This window comes from Phyllobates terribilis, unplaced genomic scaffold, assembly GCF_046119375.1.
Source record: "Phyllobates terribilis strain yellow unplaced genomic scaffold, ASM4611937v1 Scaffold_5__5_contigs__length_657084704, whole genome shotgun sequence".
Taxonomy (NCBI): domain Eukaryota; kingdom Metazoa; phylum Chordata; class Amphibia; order Anura; family Dendrobatidae; genus Phyllobates; species Phyllobates terribilis.
Window position 1 is genome coordinate 103,112,168 of NW_027362765.1, and position 14,061 is coordinate 103,126,228.

Genomic DNA, 14,061 nt, shown 5'->3' on the forward strand with positions numbered 1-14,061 from the left:
CTTTGAGGAGCATTTGACCCCTCCAGCTCAAATTCACTAATTTCATGACTATAGTTACTAGAACATGCCGCCATTACAAAGATAACCTAATAATCGCAGCAGTAAGATCAGGACTCCTTGAGGCGCCTGCTAGATGCGATAACAAAAGGAGAAAAAAAAATGGCGGCCGCAGGAGCTCATGGCTGAGGTAGACCTTCAAATAAATACCTGAGCGCCTGTCAGCCAATCAGCGCGGGCGGGAGAATGACTGACGGTTACCCGGGCCAATCAGTGCGCGAGACGTGGAGGGGCTAAAGTCTGTGAAGCCGAACAGAATGTGAAGGGCGTGGCGCAGAGAGAGCTCTCCACCAGCTGACGAGGCGGGGCGACATGTCGTGATGTGTACGTGCGATATACCCACCATAGTAATGTGTAAAGGTCTGCTCTTGTCACATAATACCTCTCCAGAGAGCAATGTAAACAGATGTATGTAGTGTATTTCTGTGGCATTGCTTGTGGTTTAGGACTGCTGGGCTTTGTAGTTCTCCACCGGGGGCTATAATGAATCAGTATTGGTTTCTGCCATGCTTCCTGGTAACAATGTGATACAATCAATAATTCGCCGGTGGTCGCGCATCGCCACTGCTGTCGTTCTCCATCCATATTAATGGTTTTTATTTTCCTTGCAGGCGTCCAATCAAGACTTCCTGTGTGGATTTAGTGATATTTTCCCTCGCAGGCGTTCATGGTAAGGCCACGGTGGAGGCGATATGGGAGCGGTTGTACTCTTCGGTGCTGGCAGTCTACATCCTCCATGTTGTCTCCTCGCTCCACATCACAGACATTAGTTTTCACGTTGAATAAGTTTGGGGCTACGTGCCGACGTTGGCCAAAGATGGCTGTATGTCACTGCTGCATTGCGGCACAATACAAGTGAGTGGAGCCTCATTGTGCCTCCCTATGGTACCTTGACAAATCACATCGGACCATTTGGGATTTTCTGTCACCGTCTAGGTAATATAATATGGACACATTCACTTTTATTGCACTGCGAAGTAGCAGTGTTGCCATGTAGCCCCAGCCTAAGGCAGTATATAAAAAAAAAAAAAAAAAAAAATGTTTTTCTCACTTGTCATCTGTATACATCCGTTTTTTTTTTTCTCAGCATCTATTAATCTTTTACATGACCATTTACAGTGTCCTATGTTACAGAATTGCAATGTATCTGTAATAATCAAATGCTATATTGTGTCTCTGTACTGCATCTGATTTTTTTTTTCTCACACCCATAGACTTGAATGGGGGAGTCTCATTCGATTTTTGGAGGAAACTCGTGCCTGCTGCAATTTTATTTCAGATTCAGCCAGGGGAAAAAAATCGCTCATCTGCACGAGCCCTTCATTAATTAAAATTGGCTATAGGATACAAGAATAGTGCAAAAAATGATCTGTGCAAAGTCCACACTAGTGGCCTATTTAGGCAATAAGCAGTCAAACGATCTAGAGGGGTGCAATTACTTTTATGCATGTAGAAAGATCATCATTATCAGGGGAGCATCGCCCCATGTAAACTGGAGATGTGTTTTGTCTACCCAAAGACTTGCGGGCATTGGTTCATCACAAGTCGTCAATGTTTTGGCTGTACAGGCATATGGCTGCATCTGAATTATCTGATTAAAACAGAGTAGTTATGAGAGGTCTGTTGCACATCAATGATCCTGCATTTAAAGGGTTTATCCACTGCTCGGACAACCTATTATTAAATACTTTATTTTTCAGTGAGATACTCACCTCCTGCATTGACACCGTTCCAACAGTAAAGACGCCCGTTGGCGTGACATTATTATACCATGTCATCACTGCGATCACCAATGTGCTGCTGGTCTTACATTTCCCTCAGAGAAAGCATGGACTAATCACCCAAGTGTGATAACAGCACCCACTTGCAGCATAACAATGTCATGGCAGTGCCGGGTAACCAGGCGCCGGCAAAGCTGGAACGGCACCTGTGCCGGAGAGGAGTATCTGTTGGGAATGCCGTATTTAAAGGGAACCTGTCACCAGAAGAAACACCATTAACCTGCAGATATGGGCTTAAAGGGGTCGTCCCACGAACAAAAGTTAATTTTAATCAATAGATCTTGGAATGATAATAAGTTCCACAATTGGATGTATTTAAATAAAATGTGCCGGTACTGAGGTAATCTTATAAATGTGCCCCTTTCTTTAAAGTAAAACATTGTTTAAAAACAGGCAGTGAAATGTTTTACCTCACAAAAAAAAACATCTGTGATCCCCTGCTGTAATGTCTGTATAGTGTTCTGCTTCCCCCCTACCCAGGAGCTGTGGTATGATCAGACCATGTTCCTATATGGTAAGACACGGCCATTACACAGGGGAACATTCATAAGATTATCTCAGCGCAGGAACCTTTTATTTAAACACATCCATTTGTGGAACTTCTTATTATTCCAAGATATATTGATTAAAATTAACTTTCGTTCGTGGGAAAACCTCTTTAATCTGCAGGTTAGTAGCATTACTAACCTTCCCGGCACCTGCACATAGCCTAACGCTGCCGGGAGAAAATTAACTTTATTCCTCCTGACAGCGTTCTGGTTTCAGTCATGGAGGCGGCGCTGGCACTGGTTCAGTCACCACTCTCAGTATACAGAGCTGCGGCTGTAATCGCGCCCCGGGCACTGATCGACAGCCGGCCCCAATGCAGAGCCAGTGTCAGTCAGGGCTGGGGGCGCAGTCACAGCTGCCGCTCTGTATAGTTAGGGTAAGTGCACACACGTTGTGTTTTTTCTGCACGAAATCTGCTGATAACTTTTCTCTGGCAGGACATTAGCTGCATCAAAAATGCAGGTTTTGCTGCGTTTTTTGTTGCGTTTTTGCTACGTATTTACAGCGTTTTTTTCACTGTCCTGCCTCTATTTAGTAATGCACATAAAGTTCTGTGAAAAAAAAGACTCCCATTCTATTTTGCCATCAAAAACGCTGCAAATACACCGCAAAATACGTAGGTGCATTTTTGCTGCGTATTTGTAGCGTTTTTTCATCCCACCCCCATTACTTCCTATTGGTGAAAAAACGCTGAAAGAAGTGACATGTCACTTCTTTCAGCGTTTTTCTAATCACTGAAAATATGCAGCAAACAAAAAAGCAACATGTGGTAACAGTGAATTCTGGTTTCTCATACACTTTGCTGGTACTGCTAGACGCGGCTGAAAATTTACATAAAAATCTGCTGCAAATACGCCGCAAAACGCAACGTGTGTGCACATACCGTTAGAGTGGTGACTGAACCGGCGCTGCCTCTGAGACTGAAACTGGGCCCCCAGCCCTGACTGACAGCCCTCCCAAATGCAGAGCCAGTGTCAGTCAGGGTCGAGGGCAATGCTGGTTTAGTCACCGCTTTGCGAATACAGAGCGGCGGCTGTAACCGTGCCCCTGGCATTAGGGCTGGCTGCCAGTCAGTTCTGGGGGGCGTGGTTACAGCCGCCACTCTGTATTGGTGACTACACCGGCTCTGCCCCATGACAGAAACGGGAACTCTACTGGGGGGATTAACTGAACTGTTTTCTATCTACTAGTTAAACATTTAATTCTACTTCTTAGACTAAGTGTATAGAGCGTATGCGGTCAGCAGCCACAGTGTGCATGGATGTCTGGTCCGCTGCACTTTTATAAACGGTATGCCGATACAGGCCAATAGGACACGCTTTTGGTCTCCATCTGGTGAATGGCGGTCTATGGTAATGTTAAAGCATACGCTGTGAGCCTTTCTTGGCATTATACTTTTAGCTAAGTCAATTGCTAGGAGAATGTCCTATGCTGGAAGAGAAGACATGCAGATCCCACTGCAGTGTAGCTCTCAGCAAGGGGCCATGGAGAGGGTCGACTTTATAGAAAATGGTGCTATAGGAGAACAAAAGGAAAAATAAGGCCCCCTACTTGCTGTTTTTAGACAGCTCTTCTAATTTTATCCCGCACAAAGGGGCCGATTCATTAAAGGGAATCTGGTACCCCCTGGCACTTGTCTGACCTCTGATATGGGCATGCAGGTGATAGAAATCTAAATCTATACCTACCTGTATGCTTAATATTAGAGGTCTGGTTGCTGCGAAATTGTTTTTTATTCTTTCAGGTTTCTGATGCTTGCAGACCCGTAATTCACCTACTTTGTGAATTATAATGTTTCCCTCCCTCCCCTGTACGTCATAGTGCCCAGTGACGTGCAGTTTCAGCGTCCAAATCCCGCGCATGCGCACATCAGCTTTCACGCAAGGCGCACTTTTTGCTCCCTACTATGTTGTGTACAGCAGTGATCTTGTACGCAGGTGCCGGCAAGTCACTGTGACTTCCGCTCCAGTGACCTCTGGCGTGCGCAACATTAAGCTGCTCTCCCCTTTTCCTCCCTGCATTGTCATCGTTAGGAACCATATGTATGAACATATGGTTCCTAACGATGATGATGTGGGAAGAGCACCTTAGTGTTGCGCACGCCGGAGGTCACTGGAGCGGAAGTCACAGTGACTCACCTGTGCATAAGATCCCTCCTGTACAATGAGCATAGAAGGGAGGAAGAAGTGCACAGGCGTGGGATTTGCTCTTGGCACAGGGCACTGTGACGTGCAGGGGGGGGGGACATTATAATTAATACAGGAGGCGGGATTTCTTGCAGGCCCCGGGCCTACAAAGCATCGTAAACCTGTAGGAATAAGAAATTTCACAGCAACTAGACCTCTAATATGAGGCTTACAGGTAGGTATAGATTTACATTTCTATCACCTGTATGCCCATATTAGTAGGTCATATAAGTCCCAGGGGGTGACAGATTCCCTTTAAGACTGGTGCTGGATCCACCAGTATTAACAAACAGTCGTGCTGGAGTACAATGTAGCTGATAAGCGGTGCACGTCACTTACTATATTAGGCGCACCTGGTAAATGCCGCCAGAAATGTACGTCAGTCAGAGACCATTTTTGGAGTAAGTTACACTGCTAAAATGGCAGAACTTTTAATTAATTTGACGGGCAGTCATAGCAACGCCCCATCCCACCTATGCTAGACCCATATTAGCGTAGCTGGTAGAGACAGGCATGTAAACGGCAAAAGACGCAATATTTTTGCATAACTTCACAGTTAATGTGTTTCACGCCAGAATTCTGGCATAAACACCTTAATGAAGGCATTTATTGGCTCGGTTCATTTTCCCTTTCTCCACGAGTAGATGAAGACAAAAGCCGGTTTCAATGTTCTGCCTGATCAGACCTGTGCCATGATATGCCACCATTTAAGACTTTTAACAGGCAAACAACTGCAGGACAGGAAATCTGCAGTGATCAAATTATTGTCCTTGTGTGACATCATGGAAAACATTTACACAGTTTGATGATGAGACTTTAATATATCTACAATGATTAGAGGAGCATCGCTACGCTCACTTTGTCTTTTTGGGGGTCACAAGACTCAAAGCAGCCAGATGTAAAAATTAAGAGGACGGCTGCAGTTTTGTCGGTGGCCACCAGGAGACAGGCATGTAGCTGTGATCAGCCTGTCCTCATTCACTTTCTATAGCTAATATGTGAAAACTTCATGTAATAAAAATTAGAAAAGGAAAGGTCAGAAATTAGACCTTGCATTGTAAATCACTGAGCTGACACACCCTAAACTACAGGCATGATTTCTGTTACTCTTTACAGTGATATTGTCATATGCATACAGGGTCTAGTTCAGATGGCCGTATTAAAAATAGCTCTGTCACATCTACAAATTGAGGACATGATTGGCTCTATGGGTGCGTGCACTATTCTGTTCCATAAATAGTCTGTATATTTACTTTCTTTTCCACCTAGTAATTTTTTTTTCCACGTAGAACATCGGTCTGTGTGGAAAAACTAGCCCATTGGCTACAATTGGTCATTGTGTTCCCCGTATGCTGTCGCACTCACGGAAATAAAGTGTACAGAAAATACGCTTGTCTGAATGAGCCAGAAGGGTGAATTCACATGGAAGATTTTTGTTGCAGAAATTTCTGTGACTCTCCCATTGATCTGAATGGACTATGCATAAATCCATGTCCTTGCTGCCAAAACAGCCCCATTTACATATCTAGAACTGATTTTCAGTCACAAAAAATTCAACAAGAAATTCTGCCGTCTGTGACTCCATCATAAAGCATCTGACTTAGGGGATAAATACTTCCACGTAACAGTGTTGTAGGTGGGATTTTACTTTAAAATGGATCTGTCGCTAGACAAACTGCATAGATGATTGAATAGATCTGTTAGACCAGATGAGTCTAGTTTCCTTACTTTGAAAATCCGTGCCAGAATGGCTGTATAATCCTTTTCCCCCCTGATATTAAAGTAGGGATTTTAGGAGTCCTGCTGTAGCTGAACTCCTAAATGTCTAAGGGACGTATTTTATAATGTATGCAGATTGGATTGCGAAATCTGGTGACGTATTCACTTTAATAGAGAAAAAAACAAAACAAAATATTACAAAATTGTTGCAACAAATATAAAATGTTTTGCTTTGAATCCAGATGTGGATGGAGAATACAGTTTTCTTTTAGAAGGAATTTCATATTTAGAAAGCTACTTTTATTTTTCCAAGTGTAAAATTACACAGTAAGCCATCATGGTGCAATCTGGCTATGATGTACTATGCTGGTGGACACAGACAGAAAAGGGCCTTTGTGCAAAAATAGTGTATGGGCTCTTTGTAGTCCAATACCTCATCATAATGCACAATTCCACCTGCTTTGGAGGTAGTAGTGGCCCCCTTACTACTTTGATTGCATCGATGATATGTCCACCCCTGAAGAGTATATGTGGCACAACATACTTACTCATTCGTCCAATTCTGATACGGTATTTGTTAAACCCTACTCGCTTCCGTGCCACTTTCTGCTGTAATAATGTGTCTGTATAGTCCTCATCTGAATACCTAGCCGGAAACCGTTATATACCCCTGTATATAATGTTCACACTGGAGTTCAGCCAAAGACTTGAAGGACCCTGTGCCGGCATTAGCATTGGTATTCTGTGGCAACCAGACCAGGGTAGTGCGAACTTCTCCAGCCAGCACTCGAATACTGGTTGGTATACTGGGCGGCTTTTGTGTTTACTAGCCCCCTGCAGCATCATGGCAACGCCTGAGGCCTAGTAATCACAAGAGGCGCCCGGGATGTTGGCATTTGACTGCCGGCCAAGGAACTGCCCTGGTCTTGCTGACGAAGATGCTGGCCCAGAGTCCCTTTTTGCTTAACTCTAGTGTAGACATTACAGTAAGACCCTTTCCATGGTGCAGCCGCGTGAATCCGAAAGCTGTGCCCACCTGTGGGAACGAATGAGCTCGCAAGTTTACCAGTAATACCTCCTGTGTTATCACCAATTCGTGCATCATTCAGAACATTGTTGGACTTCATCTATTATGCTTCACTTATATAGCGCCATCATATTCAGTTCAATACAAATATTGTCATCTCTGTCCCCATTGGGACTCACAATCTATTCCTTATCAGTATGTTTTTGGAGTGTGGGATGAAACCCACACAAACACAGGGAGAACATACAAAACTTCTTGCAGATGTCGTCCTTGGTGGGATTTTGTACCTTAGGACAGATACTTTGTGGATTTCGTGTTACAAAAAATGTGGATGAGATTTTTACCAGATCTTGTAGAAATGCTGTGTTAAGCCTGTAAAAAATGTGCTACATTTTTGCAGAGACATCCACCATAAATAAAGAAACAAACAGCTGCTGTTGAAAATCTACAAGGTATCTGTTTGTTGTGTACATGGCCTTAATGCTATTGTGTTTAGATCAGGCAATTGTACAGTGACTGCCAGTGTCCTGCATGTTGTGTAACTGTGAAGGGACTTTAATTACAGGACACAATTACCATCCTTTATGTAAGAACGCCTAAAACAACAATTGGGGCAGAAGCCTCCTTCCCCCTTTGTCTTAAGGCTGCAGGCATAGGCAGGCCTTCCTTCAGAGAGCACAGGCGACGCGGGGTTAATGCTCTGCAATTTGCAGCCAGCCAGGGCGGAAGCTGGGTTCTCTCTCTCTTTCTGTGTTGCTTTAAGGACAGCTTGATTCGGCCTTGGAGGATGGGGGAATAAAAGGTTTGTTGAAAAGATCTGACAGCCCCAGTGCTCCTCCTGTGTCCCGGGAAGGCCCTGTCTGGGTATTGGTGTCACCGACCTCATTGCTCCTTACACTTTACCTGGATTCTCTGCTCTACAGCACAGGGATCAGGTCACACAGGTTTGCTTTTCTTATGCATTAATTTTTATTTCTGTTACAAGTGTTACAATGTGTAGTTACATTTATAGTATTGGGAACTGTGAAGGAGAGCAGAGGGATTGTGTGACATTGTATATATAACTCTATGTGTTTGCTAATGGCTGTGTGTTTTTCGCATTCACTTCCAGATCTGCAGCGTGAAGGCCTAGCTGAAGCCTGTCTTTCTCTCTGTGCACAGGATGGCTCCTGCCTGCGAGAGCTGTACAAAGATAATCACTCAGGAAGTGGCTCAGCCAATGGCCTGAAGCATTACATGCGGATTCCCGATAACCTCCAATCCTGCCCCGGCTTGCATCAGGGGAGTCTGATCATCAGGCTGAAGTGCCAAGCCCTTTCTGTCTGAGAGCTGAGAGTCTGTCCTCCATGTTTTATAAGTATTGACATATAACACTGTAACAATGCATCCACACAGGTAAGCCAGAGCTTGTTTTTTATTTTTTTTTTAAATTTTATTTCCATCTTTTTGGACACTGATTTTGCAGGTTGCATCGCTGCGACTTCTCGCGCCATATTCACTAAACCAGCAAGTGTTTTACATTTTGACTTTCTGGAGGGAATCACATGGTTGGGTGCCATTAGCCAGTGATTGCTGCTGGGGTTACAGCAGTGGTGCTGGAGGGTAACAGTGCTCAAGTAACTTTCTTGGAGAGACTGGAGGGTTTCTGCACAAAGCCCCCCTCCTCCTTCCCCTGTTCACCAAGGAAGATCTCTGCATTATTGTGTATTCCTGTGTCACATGCTGCTCAGAGAAACATGGAGGCTCCCACAGCACAAGGCTTCAGCTGACGTACAGGCCACCAAGCACCCTGGTTCCCTGACCAACTTTTATTTTTCCTGTTCCTAAAGGACAAAAGAAATATTAACCCAGGATTGTTACTTTTAATACCAAGCACAAGAACTCTCCCAGCACTCATGCCTGACATACGTTTGGGGCCTAGCTTGCATCTGTCGGATTTTTAGAATACCACCATATCTAAAGCCTTTCTCGGGTTTATTCGGCGCCCCTGTGGATCGGCGCAGTTTGCGCTCACATGATTTCTCTTGCTCTTCACCAATATATCATTTTTTGATATATTTTTTTATATGTTTTGTGTTTTGGATAAATGATTTCCTGAGGCCAGGAACCAACCAATATGGATGTCAAACAGTAAGTATGCGAGCTGTATCAGTATGACGCATTTATTTATGGCAACTTTTGTTAAGTTAACGTAACACAAGTTTTCCGTAACTATAGATAGAAGCATAGAAAACCTGCCGGTGTTAAGACACACAGATACAGTTCCTTGCTTGCAGGCCGATTATCCGTTCCTGTGATTAACCCTTTGTGGTGCAGCTGCGGATCTGGGCCTTACAAAGGGTTAATGTGCTGCTCATAACGTTGTTGTTTTTTTTTCGCTTGAATATAATAAGGTAAGTTATGAGGCTTGTGTGTAATGTAAGCAGCAGTCTATTATTAGAGGCAGGAAACAAAATGGTTGCTTTTCTCCTGTGTATACCATGTCCTACCCTCAGATTTCTTCATATACCGTGCCCCTGTTTTTACTTCCTGCCATTTGTGAAGTTCACCTTTCTGTTGGGGATAATCATGTACTTGGAGGGCAGGATTCCTAATTCTTATTAATAGTATTTTTAGATGCTTTCCGACATCACAAGTCCAAATAAGTAACTCCAAGCTCCAAGTTCTGAGAGGATGTGTTTTCACCAAAATAGGCCTTTACTTTTATCTATCTTTTTTACTCTCTCCACTGCAAGGTTCAGTTTTACAATTTTAGGTACTACTGATAATAAAAATTGTGTGCTAGGTCTCCCCAAAGTACAGTCCTAACATGAACTTGCGTAAAGGCTGCAGAAAGTCTCCTTAACCCTCTCCTATCCACATCATGTCACAGCAGCTACTGGACATTTCATTTTTAGCCTTTTTCAGAATAGTAATTGTAGCTAAATGACTTCTGTGTAATGAATTTATGAAATCACAACCCGGCAGATGGTATCTGTCACTGATCTTTACCCCCTCAGAGATGTTCCTTGCAGTTAAGGGGTTATAAAAATGGTGTCGGCGCCATTGACGTCACGGGCAGTCTCCATCTTGTTAGACAATCGTGTCTAATGCCGATGTCATTTAAGATGCTCACATTTTTCTTCAGCAAATGTTTTTTACCTGATATTTGATTTATTGATAAATTTTCTTTTTCTCTATTTTTGCCGTCCATCTCAGATTGCAGTGATGTTTCCACTCCTCACTCCTTTAGCAAGAACACACTTAGAGCTTTACGGACAGGCCATTAAACAGGGAGATTAGGCCAATGATTGATAATTTGATAATTTATATATATATATATATATATATATATATATATATATATATATATATCACTCACACTCATACACACATTTCTCTGCACCTTAATATCTGCTTATATGATGCATTCATTCTGTCCCCTCATTATTTACTGTCCTATGTAGGGATATCAAAAAGAATATGCAAACCTTGAATACATATACATTACTGCCATATAGAATATACTTTATAAAATAAAGTTCGCCATGACAAGACAAACTTTTTTCGTTGAGGGACCCCCCCACCCCCTACCATTTCTCAGCCATACCGCTCTCAGGCCAGAAGCTTACAAATTTAAAGGGTAGGTATGATCCATTGTAAACTAGCGCCAATTGAGTTGTGCAGAATTGCTAATGATCAAAGTTGGCGCTAATTCTTAGGACCTGGTCCATCGGCCATGTCGGGAAATTGTGGCCACTGGACGGTAGCCCTTCTAACTTCCGCCATTTGCTGCTCTTCTTTTGATTAGCCAGCCTGACGCCACGCTAGGATGGCTAATCAAAAGAACCACCCCATGCCGATGTGGCCGATGGACCAGGTCTTGCGAATTAATGTGCACCAACTTTACTAATGATGCTTTGACAGGCCAAAATCGGAAAATCTAAATGTAGCATTATTCTTTAATCGTTCCCCTTATCTGATGAGCATCCAGGGGTCTTCAGGCAGCACCAGAACCTTTTTCATTTGAAAAATGGTATCAAACAATCACTACATGTGTTTGCTCGGATGGGTAGCAGGCCGCAGGTAATAGAAACGGCAGTGCTTGTCACCTACGTAGATACAGTAAAGATGTCTGCATTGCAGCAAGATGTCCGAGAGGGAGGAAGGAGCAAAGGGAAATAAATAAATAAAATTCCAGCCCTGTCAGACCAATCCAGCATCATGGAAGGGGTTTTGTACCAATGGCAGCACAGAGCTGGTTAACAGTTGATGACTGGCGAGCGGAGACGGGGCGGGGGCGCCATGATTCTAGAAGTTTCCTGTGCTGCCCTGGATCTGAACAGCCCCTCGTTACAGCGTCCTAAAAGGAAAACATGTGAATGTACTGTATATAGCCAGAACAGGGGAAATGTAACTAACTGATGGATTGTATTCCAATACCGCTGATAAACCAGATTAGAAATGTATCTGCTCGCTAGGCCATAGTGTATACTCCCCCCCCCCCCCCCCCCGTATAAGAAAGTCTGGGCCAAAATGGGAAACGTCACTACTGGATCATTATAGGAGGAGCGTCTGATATTGGTGACAATTATGAATGAAAACAAAGGTGATATGTGAAATAAAGTAGTGATCGTGGGGTGCAAGGAGGGTTCTGCACCAGTGGTCACTCATTCCATTGGTGACCTCTGAGCCAGTGTTAATTGGCTGATAACAGGGAGCAATAGGTTATATTCACTTATCCTACAGACCATCTAACCCCAGGTAAAATGGCTGATTACAGAGAACAATAGTTTATATCCAACTATCCTACAGTTAGTCTATCCTCAGATTGAAATGGCTGATAACAGGGAATAATAGATTATGTCCATCTATTCGAAAGTCGGGGCCGCCCCCCCCAGCCAGAAGTGGGTGATAACAGGGAGCAATTGATGACATCCTTTTATTTAACAGACAGGGACCTTTCTTCAGCCAGAAGTGGGTGATAACAGGGAGCCGTAGATTACATCCTCCTATTCTACAGTGTAAGGCTAGGGCCTCACTATCAGTATTCGGTCAGTATTTTTTCTCAGGAGTGGGAGTCAAAACCAGGTGAGGAACAATCGGAGAAAAGGTATAATAGAAACAAGTCACCAATTCTGCATTTATCACCCACTCCTGGTTTTGGCTCCCACTCCTGAGAAAAAATACTGACCAAATACTGAAGTGGGGCCGTGGCTTTAGGCCCCCATACACATGAGACTAATGTTAGCCGAACCCACCCACATCGACTGGTTTCGGCCGACAGTCTTAATTTGTATGGGGCGAAGGCCGATTAATTCTCTGAGATGTCGATCAGGAAAGTCTGATTTTGGACTGCTGATAGCATTGTTCTCCCAGAGATAAACTGCAGTCGGTGGTTTTCTCAGAGAGAACACAGGAGCGCTTCGCTGACACATGACCTCCGGCCAAATGATCAGCTGAAGCATCGTTCGACTAACAACCATTTAATGTATATAGCCGGCTTAATCCTCTCTCCAGCCTGAAATGGATATAATCTATTACTCCCTGTTGTCAGCCATCTATTGACCAGTCAGGGCTTCTCAGCCAGAAATGGGTGGTAACAGGGAGCAAAAGATTATATCCTCCTACTCTGCAGTTGACCTCTTCTCGAACTAATGAGTATTGACCTTGATGTTTCTTATGAATAGACTGATATGTACAGTTACATTGGTTTATTGCGGAGTAAACAGGAACGTGATACTGGGCTTGATGTCTTCACTGGTTTAGAAGTCCCTAGGAATATGAGCTACGCCGTAAGTACATGTACCTCGTCTCAGCCACCTCTCTGGTGTATACAGCTCCTCTGCCATTTGCTTGGTAGAAGATTGGATGTGTGCCCACTGAGGCCCCTGAGGTCAGTGCTGGGCATCTGCGATAAATAGTGCAGTGGGATATCAGTAGTATGAGTGTGCATATGTAACGTATAGAGGGTGCTGCGCCCACATATACTGAGTGGCTCACCAAGCCACATCTTTCACTCATGTCCTAAATTTAGTGCAGAACCGATTTTATATTAAAATGAAAAAAATAATAATTTATAATTTGTTTCTCATTTTCAAGATTCCTACTTCCTGTCACTGAATTAAAAAATGTTGTATACCCATCTTGTTATATTATTAGTCAGCCATACACATTAGATGGCTGTTGGCCAAACAGCAACAGCCATCTTGGCTGTCTCTCCCATACACAGGAGCGCTCGTCCGTCCTGTGTTTTCAATGAGAGAGCTGCCGACTAACACATCTGCCGAGAAGAGGGCGGTCAGCAGTCTGAAGTCGGACATCTCCCTAGACGATGAGTTGGCTGGCGCCCCCATAGTTAGTCTGTCACCGAACCCGTCCCCATACATTGTAGATGGCTATCATTTGGACGACATCTATCTCTCCCGACTCTCCAATAAGCCTATACCAGACTCCTCTACCAGTAGCTTATCCAGTTGACAACAATAGGATCAGGAGTCCAAAATCAGACATGCCGGATCCTTTTCTCACTTGACATCAACTGTCGGGGAACCCCATATACATTAGACTGTCAGATAATATTGGTGAGATCGGACTTCATTAGTCGAATGTGTCTGGGGACAAGTCAGCACATTTGACTTGTCTGAAGTTGTCCTTAGACATGAGATGTGCAGACGTGCTATCCTGCATGAATCTATAGGGAATCTCTGATGGCAGCCTATCTTGTGGAAGCTATGGGATCTATCGGGGTCCACTATCAGAT

At 43.8% G+C, this 14,061-nt stretch overlaps 1 protein-coding gene across 11 annotated transcripts in view; it reads left to right on the top strand.

Moving 5' to 3' along the window:
* The first annotated feature begins 298 nt into the window (after nt 1–298).
* ZMYND8 (zinc finger MYND-type containing 8) overlaps nt 299–14,061 on the top strand; it is a 60,267-nt gene continuing 46,504 nt past the window's right edge. For 6 of the 11 annotated variants that reach the window (XM_073682665.1, XM_073682680.1, XM_073682685.1 and 3 more), the window contains exons 1-2: nt 7,973–8,121; nt 8,431–8,714. In XM_073682665.1, the coding sequence (XP_073538766.1) occupies nt 8,701–8,714 (14 nt within the window). In that variant the 5' untranslated portion in view covers nt 7,973–8,121; nt 8,431–8,700. The other 5 variants (XM_073682666.1, XM_073682668.1, XM_073682667.1 and 2 more) reach the window with 5 other exon arrangements.